Genomic DNA, 15,535 nt, shown 5'->3' on the forward strand with positions numbered 1-15,535 from the left:
TGTTTTTACTGTTATTAATTAATACCCTCTTGTTTCAGTTTGAAGAAGGCATTTTAACATTTCTTATAAGGCTGGTCTAGTGGTGATGAACTCTTACCTTTTGCTTGTCTGGAAAGCTCTTTATCTCTCCTCCAGTTCTGAATGATAACTTTGCCAGTTATCATTGTGGCAGGTTTTTTTTTTTTTTTTTTTTTTAGCACAGTAAATTGTGACACTCTCTTCTGGACTGCAAACTTTCTGCTGAAAAAAATCTCACTGTTTTATGGGGACTACCTTTTATGTCATGAAATATTTTTCTCTTGTTGCTTTTCAGATTCTTTCCTTGTCTTTTACTTTCGACACTTTAATTATAATGTGTCTTGGTGTGGGTCTCTTTGGGTTCATCTTTTTTGGAACTTTCTGGGCTTCCTGGATCTGGATGTCTGTTTTCTTCCCCAGGGTCAAGGAAGTTTCCAGTCATTCTTTCTTCAAATAAGTTTTTTACCCCCTTCTCTCCTCTCCTTCTGGGACCCCTATAATGTGAATGTTGGTCTGTGTAATGTTTGTAAGTCTCTAAAGCTATCTCCACACTTTCTCTCTCTTTCTCGGCTTTGATTGGATGAATCCCACTGCCCTGTCTTTGAGTTTATTAATTGTATTTTTCAGTTCATTTATTGTATTCTTTAGCTCTATTACACTCTTGTATTTTTCTATCTCTTCGTTGAAAATCTCACTTTGTTCATCCCTTCTTTTCATCATGGTGAGTATCTTTATGACCATGGTTTTGAACCTTTATCAGATAAACCACTTATTTTCAGTTCAGTAAGGTCTTTTCTGAGGTTCTTTCCTTTAGAATATATTCCTTTGTTTCTTCATTTTACTTGACTCTCTGTGTTGGTTTCTGTACATTAAACAGCCACCTTTCCCAGTCTTGGAGTGGCCTCATGTAGCAGATAAAATGTATCATTCAACCCTGCCCTAGCTCTTCATTGTCTCTTGATCTTTTGTGATTGTCCAAAGCAGCCTACTTTATTTTTGGTGGCTCTCAGTAGTTGAGTTTCCCAAAGTCTCAGTCAGCAACCTAGGTTTAGGCTAATTGGAACCCAGGCCTTTGGGCAGCAGCTTTTAAAGTATGCAAATATACATCTTTCAAGGGACTACTGGAAGAAGGATATTTTTGTTTGCTCCCTCTGAGCTAAGCCCTGGGGTGATAGCCAGTTAAGACTGTTTCTTTCTTTGCAACTGTTTTGTTGCACTCATGAATACAAGCCCCATTGGCCACCATCCCCAGGCAATCAGAAGGTGTCCCCTGGGCAGCAGCCACAAAAACCGGGGAACTAGGGCACCAGGCATGTGTACTAACTCCCCTCTGCTAAATACTGGTGCTCTAGAGCCTGGGGGGGGGGGTGCGGGTCAGAGAGACCCCCCATTGCAGTCTCTGGGGAGGATTACAGTTGGCCCTTAAATGTGTTTTTAATTAGGAGCCTGCCCCTCAGGCCACAGCTATTTAGATAAAGTTAATAAGCCTCTTTCACAAAAAGACTAAGCTCCTGGGTCTTTTGCCTCTCTGCTGTGCCCTGGGGATGGTGGCCAGTTAAGAACCCTTTCTATATTTGTTATAGCCCTGTGGGACTCTTGTATGTGAGCCCTGCTGGTCACCAGAGCCAGGCAATCTAAAGGTGTCCCTTTGGGAGGCAGCTGCAAAAATCACACGCAGAAAAAGGTTACAAGCTCCTTTCTGGGAGATACTGGAATCTGGAGCAGATTGGACAGAGGGAGAACACAGAGAGAGTGCCCACTGGCTTCTGTTTTTGAAGAGGAATTCAGTAGGCCCTAGATGTGCGTTAAATTAGATGCCTGGCCCTCAGGCCTGTACTTTAAGATAAGCAAATAAGCCTCTTTAACAGAAAGGGTGATTTTCAGTCAGCGGCTTCTGCACTAGGCCCTGCGGATGGTAAGTCTTGCACAGGAACCTTTTAACTCTTTCTCAGCTTGCTATAGCCTTGTGGGTTTTGTGGACACAAGCCCTACCGGCTGTCAAAGCTAGGTATTTTAGGGGCTGGTCTCTCAATTGCAGGTTTTAAAAGTTAGGGTGCTAGATAGGGGGTTCAAATACTTCAGTCCTCAGAGAGAAGATGGTGTTTATGTATTCCCTCCTGATTGTGGGTCACTGCAGGGAGGTGGGATTCATGGCAAGATTGTATCTCAGCCTTTCCTACCCACTTTGATGTGGGTTTTTTCTCATTCACCCAATGTGTGGGAGTCACTCAGCTAGTTTTGGGCTCCCCACTCCCCGCCTGGCCCCAGAGGAAACTGTTCATATGTAGCTGTAGTTTTGATGTGTCTGTGGGAGGAGGTGGGTTCAAGATCCTCCTACATCACCATCTTGAACTGGAATCTATATACTTTTATATAGAAAGATACCAAAAATGTATTGTTAAGATACTTACTCAAGTTACAAAACGGTATTAGCCATAGGATTCTGTTTTGTGAGGGGATTTTTGTTACTCATTAATGCATAGAAAAAAAATCTGGAAGCCTTGTCACCAGAGTGGCCATTTTGGTGGTCAGGTGTAGGGAGTGTGAGAAAGGTGAGATGATTCTATATTATCAGTGATTTTAAAAATTTCTTTACTCTTCTGTATTGTTTGCATTTTCAATAAGCAAGTCCTGAACATACTTTTCTTTTTTTTCACACATTCCTTTTCTAATAGAAAATGAAACAATATATTTCCTTTTTTTATTTTAAAGGGAGAAAGTTCATAAGACTCTGTGATGTCCCATTTGCTATTTTGTCATTGTGAAATTCTCTTCCACCCATCATCCTTGTCAACTGCACCTAACTTCTCTTTGTCTTTAAAGACTTAACCTTAAATTTTACCTCCATAGAGTTTTCCCCTTCAGACTAAATTAGATGTCTCTACTCCATTCTTATTCTGTTTAATTATCAGAATTCTTAACCTTAAACAATAATTATGATCTTGAGGACAAGAATATCTTGACAGAGTTTGTATTTACTATAAGCACAGGGCCTGGTACATGATAGGAGCTCAAAGAACGTTTATTTGTGAATGAATGTATGGTTAAGTGATTAAAAGTAGGCCCTGACTTAAGTCTGATTTGTTGTGAACAACCTACATAAAAGAACAGCCACCCGTATCAAGGAATCAGCACTATCCACATTTAAGTTATTCTGTATTAGAGATGCTTAAGACCCTTTCAATTACAGTTGAGTGTGCTGGGAACCACTTATACTATGTTTAGGGAGTCTTAAAGCTTGTCGGTAGAGATTCTTGGGACCCTGTCCTCAGCAGTTCTGATCCCTGTAGTGATCTGACATAGTAAAAGTGGTGATAGGGAGGCTTCACTTCCACCACAACGCCTCCGGAAGTGTGCCCCTTGCAGTCCATTTGGAACTCAGAATGAATTTGAAGCAATATATATGAAGGGCAATTAGGTTTGTATTCCTATATAATCACAGCAGTATAGGGACTATCATAACCCTAAATGTCAGCCACAACATTGTCTTGTTTGGCAAGGGTATTCTAAATTTTTTTAATTGGCATGTAAATTTCATGAAATTTAACTTGCATATGTCTGTGTACATGAGTTTGTTTAAGTGTATGTGTGTATTAGGGACTACCTGTAACATCAGTAGGAAAACTTAGTATATTTTGGCTTTAGAGGAAGAGACTTCTTTATTTTTACAACTTTCTTTTTTCATTTAGGGTAAACTGCTTACCTTTAAAATTTTAGGTTGGCATATTTTAATATAAATATATTTCCCCTTTTTAATGAATTTGGAAGCTGATTGCAAGACAAATTATTAGTATAATAATGCAGGAATTACCCAGAATATCCGAGTTGTATGTGATACGTGATATGATCACAAATAACAAGTATTTAGCACCTTGTTAAAAATATTAAATCTCTTAGAAGATGATCCATATTTTTTTTCATAGGTCTGTTAAGAACTTTGCCACTAGGGGGCTCTTAATACCATATTTTTAGTTAATTTAAATGTGTAATAATAATAATACAATAAAATTATAGGTATTGGGTAATATTGTCTTCCCAATTTATATATCTTAGAAAATTTTTAGAAAAGCCTAGTTGCCATACATTTATGAGAAATGTTGTTTTTTTAAAAAGATGATAATCACCTTCAGAAATATTGTAGTGATTTAAGGGGCATGCATGATATATGGGCCTTTGAACTTTTTAAAGTTCAAGTTAAAAATAGTCTTTGTCTTTAAGATACTCTAAAAAGATACAAAATTTAACAAATATGAGTAGATATATATAAAACATTACTAAGTACCTTCTATAAGAAATTCAACATGATCTTTATTTTCAATGAACTAACAATCTCGTGGAGAACAGTAACAGTTACCATATATTCTGATATGTGCAATGAGAGAGATTATGGATGGGAGTTAAGAGATCACATTTAATCCAAAAGAAAGAGTGAATAGAAGTCTTCTCTGATGAGGTAACATTTGAACTAAATCTTTTGATAGGCATGGAGAAGTTTAGATGAGAAGGAAAGGAAATTATTCTGGTGACGGGGAAAAGTGTGAAAACGTGAAATATCCTTAGAGATTCAGGTACTTCTTGGCATCGTGATAAATTTAAAATCCATGAGAATAGCCATAATCCATGTAAAAAATATAGCATTAACATTAAGTGACCTTCAGCTTCCCACAAATTTCCTTCAGTGACCCATTTTCATGGTCAGACCCTGGACCTTGTGCTTATTTCTTTACTCAAAAAATATTTATTGAATGTCTAACTATGTATGCAGGTACTGTTCTCTCCTCAAAGGACAATGATGAAAGGACAAATGAGATTCTTGCTCTCATGATTTATATACGAGTCACGAGAAACCAACAATAAATAAGAAAAACTGGAAAACAGATAGTAATAAATGTCATGCACAGAATTAAACAGGATTATGGAAGTGACTGGTGGTAACTAGATTGGGTGGTTGGGGAGGGCTTGTATGATGAATTATTAATTAAGCTGAGAATGACTAGTAGGAATCAGCTATGTAATAGGGTAAAAATAGTCTAGTCTGAGAGTTACAGTTACTACAAACATCATGAGACAGAAATGAGTGCCAGGTAAGAAGGCCAGTGGCCTGACATATGGTGGAAGGAGGAAAGTGGTGTGTGATGACATCAGAGAGGAAAGCAGAAGCCAGAAGAAGCAGGGCTGTGCAGGCCAGAGTAAGGAGTTAAGACTTTATTGTAAATGCAGTGGGAAGCCATTAGAGGGTTTGGGGGGGGGGGTGGCATGATCTGAATTATAGCTTTGCAAAGTGATTCTGGCTACTGTGTAGAGAATGGATTGTGCAGGGCTAGAGTAGAAGCCCAGCATCTGGTTAAATAGCAGTGGGGAAGCATGAGAAGCAGTGGTGCTTGGTCGAAGGTGGTAGTAAGAGACATGGAAAGGTGGATATGTTTGGGACATATTTTGCAGGTAAAATAAATAATCCTTGGAGTTTTTATTTTGGGAAACTAAGCAGATGGTGGTACGGTTGACTGAGATGCACAGGAATGGGCTGAACTGGTTGAGAGTGACAGTGAAACAAGAGTTTTATTTTGGGCATGTACTTTGGGGACACACAAATGGAAATGTCAGGTAGGCAGATGTGAACCTAGAGCTCTGAGCAGTCAGGCACAGCTCCATGTCCGCGTGCGCATTGTGCGCTGCACTTCTACGGTTGAGCGGTACAGATGGTGTGTGTCCTGAAGAGCATCACTAGCGTAGATCTGGAAACCGCTGGCCTACAGATGGTATAAAGCCATGGGAATAAATGAGACTTCAGCAAACTCAGGATAATCATCCTTAGCTTTTAGACAAGATGAAGCAAATGATACTGTATTTTCAAAATTCATTTTAATTCCTTATGAAGAACCAATTCCAACAATTTATTCTGAAGCTCTAAATTTAAATCACCTTTTGATGAAAAAATTGGATTTCAGATCAATGAACTTCCTTTATATAGATATTCTTTTGATGGACAATAGAATTCTAGACCAACTTGTATTCAGTGCTGATGTTTTGCAGATGTGCAATATGAAGATCACCTACTGCACTGATAATTGTTGATATCAACATATACTTTCTTATCAAATACATGCATGATTTTTGTGACTTTTGATTGGTTTAGTTATGTTTTTACATTTAAATCTTTTATCCATCTGGAATTTATTTTAGTGTGAAGTGGGAAGAATCTAAATTTATTTTATTTCAAATCTTAGCCAACTGTCTCAAAACACTTACCATACGAACCTAGGTTTTTCCTATTGATCTGAAATGCCAAATGCTAAATTCCCAAGTGGATCATGAGATCTATTTCTGGAATCTCTATTCTGTTTCCACTGATCTTATTCATGATCCAGGTTGTTTTATATCAAATTCAAATCATACATATATTAAAAATTTTCCATGTTACAATATCTGTGCATTTATCAAGTTGCAATAAAAAATACTTTGCTAGTGTTCTATGAAGTTCTTCCCACATTATAAGCCAATTCCTGTATCTTTTGAGCCCAGGTCTCATTGAAAAGTTATAGTTTGGCTACCTTCTGTTTCATATGTCAATGTTTCCAGGCAAACAGTTTTTAGAAAGTATTGTTTTTATAGATTTATTATACATGTATAAATTTAGTGCAATTCAAGTGAAAATTCCAGTTGGTAATTTTTGAGACTTGACAAAACACTACTGAAGTTTATTTGGAGAAGAAGAAAAAGAATCTGTGGAAAACAGCCAATTTTGTAAAACAATTATGATGAAACAGGACTTTTCATGATCAGATATAAAACATGATAATATGAAGAAAAACATTTTTTTTAGCTTCATACCCAACTAACACAAGGAACTTCATAATGTACAAAACTATGAAGGATTATAGTGTCAACAGATGCGGTTTGGAGCTTCAGTTGTGTGCAGGAGTATGTTCTGGTGGTACAGCTGCAATAGCAGGAAGACGTCCTGGGGTAGTTAGCAAGATTAAGGAGCTTGCACCAGAATGTAAATTGACACATTGCTTCCTGCATCAAGTGGCCCAGCTTCAGAAAAAAATCAGTTGAGCTAAAGAGTAACATAAAATAGTAAAAATTCTGAATTATGTAAAGTAGTGTGTTAAATGCCAGATTATTCTGTTATGTGGTAACACAGAAGCTGATAAATTCCTGTTGTTGCCTGCTGCAGTGCTATGGTTATCAAGGGACGAGTTCCCTTGAGCAGTCTAAATTTTTAGTTTTCCTACAAGGTAAGAAACCAGTTTGGTCTAAACTCTGAAGAATTCTCAACTTTTTGAAGATGTCAATTGGAAAGCCTGCCTTGCTTATTGGCCTAGGATCTTTGGTATTTTTAATGATCATAATCCTTCCTGTAAGAAAGAAATGCAACTGGCTTTTTAATGATAATGTCAAAGGCCACCTGGATGTCCATGGGCACCTCAAATTCAACATATCCACAATTGAATTCATTACTTATCCCCCAAACTTGTCCTTCCTCCTTGTCTTTTCCTGATAACTGTATCACCATGCACTTTATTACCTAAGCCAGGCACCTGAAAATCAGCCTTCACCTGTCCCTTGTCTTCTATATCAAGTTACCATCCAAGTTATGTTGATTCTACCTCTGTGTCGTCTCTCATATATGCTCCTTCTAATGAACCTGATTACTTCTACCTTGAGTTAGGCCCTGATCCTCTTACTTTGGACTTCTTACTCTCCACTAAGGAATCCATTTGTCAGCTGGCCACCAGAATACTCTTTCCAAATGCAAACTTCTTCACGCCACTTTCCTATTAAGTCCTTTCTGGGCTCTCTTTTACCCATAGGAGAAATTCTAGTCTTTAGAGTGTCATCTAAACTCTACATTCTGGCTCCTGTCTCTCTCTAGCTTCAAATTTTTACACCTTCTTAGTATGTCTCACCTCAACCATACCTGAGTACTTGGGGTGTTTGGAACTCTGTTTTGCTTCATGCCTTTCTGCCTTCACTCACACTTGGAATTCTGTCCCACCATTTTCTCAGGAAGACCTAATTATCTTTCAAGATTTAGTTCAAACTTTACCACCTTTGGGTAGCATTTCCTATCTTCACCCACTCACGGAATATTTTTCCCACAGAATTAACTATTCTTCCTTTATATTCCTATTATGGACCCCCTGACTTTTTACTGTAGTACCCACAAAATTGTATTATAACTGTCTGTTTACCTGCTTTCCTTAATAGACTGGGAGCACCTTGAGTCAGGGACCTGTCTTTTTTTTGTTGTTTATTCCTAGTATCTGGCAATGCCTGTACAATTTAGGCACTCTGTTAAAATTCTTTGAATGAATGAGTTGGTAAATGAGAAGTTTCAGAGGTGCCATGGAAAGGGCAGAGAATGCAGTAGTTTTAAAAGTGGTCAAGAGGAAGACACAGGACAATACAGTGACAAGAATAAGGGAAAAGATAATTTAAGGGAGACTGGGCTCTGTATGGTGGTTGATAATGAGAGACATGATGGGATTAACTAGCTTCTGACTAAAATTCTGATACAAGATTTTTCTATTGCTCTAGAAGTACAGATGGTATATGGGATCAAATGAAGTTTACTGGATATCATCCAGTTAGCAAATATTAGCACACACAAGCCGAATTTTTACAGTGTACACAGCTTTAGTATTTACTTTTATTATTTGATTCTTAAAACAGTTATTTCCCTAAGCTTCAGTTTCCTTTTTTGTAAAATGAAGATGATAGCCATCTCTTAGGATTGTTTACACGTTGTGTTAAGTCTGGCACACAGTTCAGTACCCAATATGTTGGTAAAGCAGGAATTTGAGGCCCAAAATGGTTCAATGACTTGCTCAAGGTTACAGAAGTAAGTTAGTGGCAGATTTAGATACACATTCCAGATCTTACGTCCTCTTATTGAAATGCTCATTTTACTACACTACAGCATAGTATCTTCTACATTACTTGGTGCATGGCATCTTTAATTTCCCTGAGAGGCTCACCCAACAGCAGGCTTTGGAATTAGTCTATCAGCGAGCTGATTGCCAGAGTCAAGGAAAATCTAAATCTTGGCTAAAATCAAAATGCAAATATAAATAATATTTTTATAGCTTGCATTGCCTCCTCGTCTATTTTATCCTTGATGACTGTCATCAGAGAATCTCAGCAGACTAGCTCCTGCCCTCGTGAGGTTCTGTGGAGATATGCTCTCATTTTCACTGACTTTTAAAATACTGTTTTTGAGTCCATTTTTTCTGCCAGAGCAAGTGTCAGTTTGGGGCCTAAGAATTAAAGTAGCAGGCATCCGAAGTGGGAACTGGAGCAGAGAGAGAGTGAAGAGTGAATCTGGGCTGCAGCAGCACTGACAAGCATACCCATCTGTCCTTGTGTTTTCTGTAGAGTTTTGTCCAGGAAGAACCTGAAGCCACAAAATTTGAACTGGAGATGAAATTATTAAGTGAAACAGTTTTATCAGGTATTCTTCTAAATCACATTTGTAGAGTTTAACTTTATTGGGATATTCCTGCTTACAACAGAAATGCAGAGTCATTATATAAAAGTTCATATGTTGCAGAAATATATTTAAAGTGAAAATTCTTCATAATCCCTCTTCTGAAATAACCAATATGAACAAAATTTCTCCTATTTGTATTTCTTCTCTCTGTAGCTCTCTTTTGATTTTTAATGAAACCATGAAATACCATACAAATGTTTGAAAGTTACTTATCAATATTTATTTTATGTAACATATTCTACACACATACATAGAACATAATGCATATTCTACTTAAATGAATAATATTCAGCACTATCCTAAGTCAGAACACATTAATAAACTTACTTTTTAGTAGCTAATAATAATTCCATCCAATAATGGAAGATTCTTTAAATCTTTATTGATAGTAAGGTTATTTGTAATTTTTTATTATTACAAACAATGTTGTAATGAATATTCACAAACACATACATAATCATAAATTTCTCAACACTTTTGTATTCAGTCTTATCTTGGAAAATAGAAATTTGAGAGAGTTTAAAAATGTCAAAATGATAGTGATGTCTAATTTGCAGGTCTTTTAGTTTGAGATTTATGTATATCACTTCCCAGGAACTTCTAAGAAATTTTCTAGATTCTATAGATTTCTTAGCATATTTGTCATAACATACTTCTTGTCTACTTCACTTTTTCCAACACACTTTTGTTTCAGCAGCCAACTAGGTTTATATTTTTAAAACTTTTCTATAACCCTGAGGAGGTAATTTTCCTGCTAGAATTAGGATACTATAGTCCATGAATCTCTGTCAATAATATTGAGGTTTTCTATATGGTAATCCCCGAATAATATATATATATATCATAATTGTCTGAATTTGGATACGGTGTTCTTTTTCTTTCTTTTTAGGTAAATGGATTATTAACTAAATAAATTTGAAAATTAAAGTCTGCATTTTATTGAAGGTATACAAGGGAAAAGGGCAATTGCTTAACTGGAATTTTCTTTGCATATTGTCATTAATTTTTAGTGTCTGATCTCCATGGGTTAAATTCAGTGACTTCTCAGTGTGCTTCCTTTCATGGGAGAGGAAAATTATAATGATAAATAATAAGACTGACACATCTTAAGTTTTACTATGTGTCTGGCACCAGTTCTAAGTTTTTTACATGTATTAACTCACAACTTCCCCAAATTCCCCAAATTCATTATCTCTTTTGTAGAGGAAAGGGAGAAAAGACAGGTTAATTAGCATATCTTGCATAAGGTCACACAGCAAGTAAAGGGTGGAACCTATAAGTGGTCTGATTTCGCTTTCTTACCTAGAGCACTACACTGAAAGACTTTTGGTGACAGGTCTTAGTGATATGTGACTTAAAATATTCCCTTGATTGTGCACTGAGAATTATGGAATTACAGAATTTCCCCATAAAATTTCTAAACAGAAGGGATTATCCAATACAGTTCTTCACTTTAAAGCCTCTATTCCTATTTTTTTAATGAGCTGGGCCTGTTTTTGTTGAAAAAGAAAATTAGCTTTAATATATGGTCCAAAATTTATGTTTTTCACCATTTTACTTTCTTCTTTCAGATTTTTAGCCCCATAGTGTCCAATTTAAAAACATTAATTTATCAGTTATCAAATTTTGTCTTAAGCCACTTTTTCATATTTTATAATAAGGGTAGCAGAATATGCCACCCCAAAATATGCCACTTTGGCATAAGGATATTTTAAGTTAAGAGCAATTGAAAAGGTGCAGATGCAAGAAAAGCTGCCTACCCTCTTATTTGCCTAAAAACAAGACATAAAATTTCAAAGGTGTCACTCCTTTTCTCTCTACCAAGAGGGACAATGGTTAATGCCCAGAGATAACTTCAGACCCTATCAGCCTAGAGAGGGTACCAGAGGAATCTGCATAACAAACTTTACTTACTAGGCCTTTTCTCTACCCTCAGAAACCTAAAACTCCTTTCCTTTGTCATTTCCCCACAAGTTTGTTGTTCTTGGTTGAAGATGCTGTATAAGACAGAGTGCTGAGCCACCTCTTCAGATTACTCATTTTTCCCTGGCTAATCTCCCATGTTTACACGAGGTATACATATTTAATAAATGAATGTTTTTGTCTCTTGTTAATCTTTTATTATAAAAGTTCATCCAAGAACTCAGAAGGTAGAGGGAAAATTATTTTTCCTCCTCTACAATACATTTTTGAAGTTATTTTAATAGTAACATGCTTATTACATGCAAATTCTTAAAGTTTTGGTATATAAACCATAAATGGAGCCCTCCCCTTTATCCTACCATTATACATGCTTATTACTACTTCAAAGGTTAGCTTTGTGAATAGTTTTGAACTAACCACTTTTTGACATTTTAGTAGCTAAATACTTTGTTTCCAGTATCAGAATTTTTTCCTTTCCCTCCTAATACCAAAATGTTACAATCTATTTAGAAACTAAATTAATCTGATTGATTTTAGCACAGTTGTTGCTGATAGAGAATGCTAATGAAAAGCCGTGTTTCTTTGAAGACAATGAGGTTGATTTATGCCAATTCACAACCCTGGGTGGAGTGTACCACTTGGATACTTTGGAGCTTCCCCCACAGTGTAAACCAATGAAAGGCTGGATGATTGTGGAAGTAGGTTGATTTTTGAATCAAATTTATGAGTAAAATAATTTCTCACACTTTTATCTTAAATGAGCTAACATCTAATGAAATTTAACCCTATTAAGCAAGCATAAAGAGAAAAACTAATTTTAAACTGTCTTTAATTTATAAAATTTAAATCAGATACTAAAGGAAAGGACTCTAAAATAATACAAATTTTGAAACTATAATTCATGCATGTTAATTGTAAACCTATAGCACTGTGTTTAGATTGTGCCAGTTTGGTCTTAATGATAGTCTATTTAAGATGCTGGCAAACTTTTTCTGTAAAGGGCCAGATGGTAAATATTTCAGCTTTGTGCCCATACCAGCCTGTTGCAACTCTCAGTGCTGCCATCATAATAATAAGACAGCCATATATAAATGAAAACTTTATTTACGAAAACTGGTGGTGGGCCAGATTTTCTAGGGGCCATAGTTTGTGTACCCTGGTCTAGATCAGTGGTTCCCAACATGTGGTCCCTTGACCAAAAGCATTAGCATAATCTGGGAATTTTCTAGAAATGCAAATCCATGGGCCCCATTTCAGTTTTACTGAATCAGAAAGTCTGGAGGTGGGCGCCTGGGTGGCTCAGTTGGTTAAGCGACTGCCTTCGGCTCAGGTCATGATCCTGGAGTCCCGGGATCGAGTCCCGCATCGGGCTCCCTGCTCAGCGGGGAGTCTGCTTCTCCCTCTGACCCTCCTCCCTCTCATGCTCTCTCTCATTCTCTCTCTCGCAAATAAATAAAATCTTTAAAAAAAAAAAAAAAAAAGTCTGGAGGTGAGGTTCAGCAGTCTGTGTATTAGCAAAACACACCTCAAAGTTTGAGAACCACTGGTCTGGATCCTTGATGTATAAAGTGTGGTCCATGAACCAGCAGCATCAGCATCACCTAGAACCTTGTTAGAAATGCATAATCTGGTGCTTCACCTCAGATCTACTGAATCTGAATTTTAAGAAGACCCTCAGGTGATTCATATGCACATTTAAGTTTGAGAAGCACAGATCCAGGTGATGGCAATGTTGCTGATGCATGCTCCACACTTTTAGTAAGGATGCTAATGACAGCAGGTGTTAGATCATTTTTGAAGGACTTCCTCACTCCTATTTCAATAAATAGTAACATTTGCCCTGGTATTGACTTGGTTTATTTTAACTTTACTTCATGGTGGCTTGTGTCCCAAATATTACCTGTTACATTGTCATAGACCCTTCCTCCTTCCTTTTTTGCTTTCCAGCCTTTCTGAGTTCTTCCCCTCCCTCTCGTTCTCCTTGTCTCTCCAACCTCTTTCTCTCTCTCCTCCAGCACATCATGTACATAGACTGCCAGGCACTTCTCACCCACAGTTCTACCATTAAGGACCGTGGTACATTCTCGTAATAGAGTGGTATTTCTCAACTTTTATTTTTTTTCCCCATTATCACCTCTCTAAGGAGCCTTTGTAGACATTTTATTTCCTAGCCACCCACCCCATGAAATTTTAATACCATAGATATACAATATATTTGTGTATGTACTAAATATATAGCTGTGCTTTACACCTAAAAGAGTATGATTTTTTTCATGCCCCCTCAAACTAATTTTCACCCCCTTGGGGATGATACTGCTATTCCTTTCCCATTCTTCCCACAAGTGAGAATGCACTTATTAGAGCATGCCTGAGGTAGATAACCTGGTCTGTAGCCACTTTGAACAATCTATTTGAATCAGCTTTTCCTACCTCAGGGTTACTTGAAGGACAATGGGGATTCACAGAAAGGCATCTCTTTGGGGAAGGTAGGCCTTCAAAATTCTTTATCCATAGGAAGGGCCCAGCCAGAGCTAGGATTTCCAAGAATTCATTCAAAGATCTGTTCTTGAATTTTGTTGGTGTCCTGATATCACCATTCCATGTTCTCCACTTGAGCACCAAGTATCCTCCTTTACGCTTGTTTTTCTCTTCAACAAAGAGGTCTTCTTCCTTTTATTCAAGTCTCTTTTCAGTAATCTTCTACCTCCTGTAGAATTTTTACCCATCCAGTTTTTTCCTCTATTTTTACCATTCTTAATCTTCCCCACCCTTCCTTCCCTAGATCCTTCTCTTCTATGTTCAAATAATGGATAAATCTTCATCCCAGAGAAATCTGCTGTTGGCTTAATTTACTTTCTCTCCCCAGCTTTATTGAGATATAATTGACATAAAGCATTGTATAAGGTGTACCAACGTGTGATTTTTAATTTACTTTCATCCATTTGTTTCTATACTTCTCAAAATGTTTGCTTATATTCTTTTCTCTCTTCACCTACACACCCTAACCAAGGTATTGGAATCTGAGATTTAGGGTCCTATAGCTCTGTTATTGAGTTGTGGTGCCTCCTTGAAGTCATTTTGTAATCTTTGGCAAATTCTTTGATTTCTCTAAGTCCCAGTTATCTCTGTTAAATATATGTCTTGTAGGATTACTTGGAGGAATAAAATGATAAGTCCCAGCATAGAACCTGGACCATAGGAAGATTCTGTAATTCAGATTTAGTGATTTTTTTTTTCCTCCTCAATCATCTTTTTAATTTTGTTGTGACATTTTGTTAGTCAATCTTTAGTTAAATGAGACCAATCTTCAGCACTTATTAGGAATAATTATATATAGTTTACTCAGCAATATTTACATATTTAATTGTTACCAGTCAGCTTCTAACTTGATGTTATTTTGGTCATTTTTAAAAGATACTCAAAGAAGGATTGCAGAAATATATCTATCCTCCAGAAACTACAGAAGACGTTGAAACAGAAAATGCTTTCCCACCCATAGAGGTCACACTTGAGGTTCAGAAGAATGTAATCTTTTTTGAGGATCCTATGGTTGCAAGGTGGGATGCTGAAGGTACGGCAATACCTTAATCAGCTTTGATAATTATGTAATGAAAAGAGCTATAACACAAATCCTTAAAACAGAAAATACAGTGTGTAAACTCTGTAATTTCTAATCTTACACATTTCTATGGCAACTCTAGAGTCTTTGCTTTGTTTGCTCTTGATGGAAATGAATAGGGATTGGAATTTATTTATTGAATGTTATAACTGTTAGTTCCTGAAGCCTTAGATCTGCCATAATCTCTGAACAATTATGTCATTATGTTTTAAAAAAATAAATTAACAAAAATCTCAAAATAGTAGGACACATGAAAATTTAAATTAAATGAAAAACCTACTCTCTCCTGAAATGACTACATAATTCAGATTGGTGTGATCAAAATTTATTTTAATCTTAATAACTTAGAAATTGCAAATCTTATTACAAACAAGTACTGGAGATAGGGAGTGAGCCATTGGGAAACCCGGGACAGAAGAACACTAGCCACTTTCTGCTTCTTTATAACTTTTGATTGTGGAACCATGGGAAATTATTGG

General features: G+C 36.7%; 1 protein-coding gene across 5 annotated transcripts in view; it reads left to right on the top strand.

Moving 5' to 3' along the window:
* DNAI7 (dynein axonemal intermediate chain 7) overlaps positions 1-15,535 on the top strand; it is a 64,675-nt gene that overhangs the window by 40,880 nt on the left and 8,260 nt on the right. For 4 of the 5 annotated variants that reach the window (XM_064591487.1, XM_064591489.1, XM_064591488.1 and 1 more), the window contains 3 exons: positions 9,400-9,475; positions 11,975-12,135; positions 14,852-15,008. In XM_064591487.1, the coding sequence (XP_064447557.1) occupies positions 9,400-9,475; positions 11,975-12,135; positions 14,852-15,008 (394 nt within the window). The remainder of the gene's footprint in view (positions 1-9,399; positions 9,476-11,974; positions 12,136-14,851; positions 15,009-15,535) is intronic. The other variant, XM_064591490.1, reaches the window with a different exon arrangement.

Source organism: Mirounga angustirostris, unplaced genomic scaffold (assembly GCF_029215605.1).
Source record: "Mirounga angustirostris isolate CCGP_5_RB_7025 unplaced genomic scaffold, mMirAng1.0.hap1 SCAF_5, whole genome shotgun sequence".
NCBI lineage: Eukaryota > Metazoa > Chordata > Mammalia > Carnivora > Phocidae > Mirounga > Mirounga angustirostris.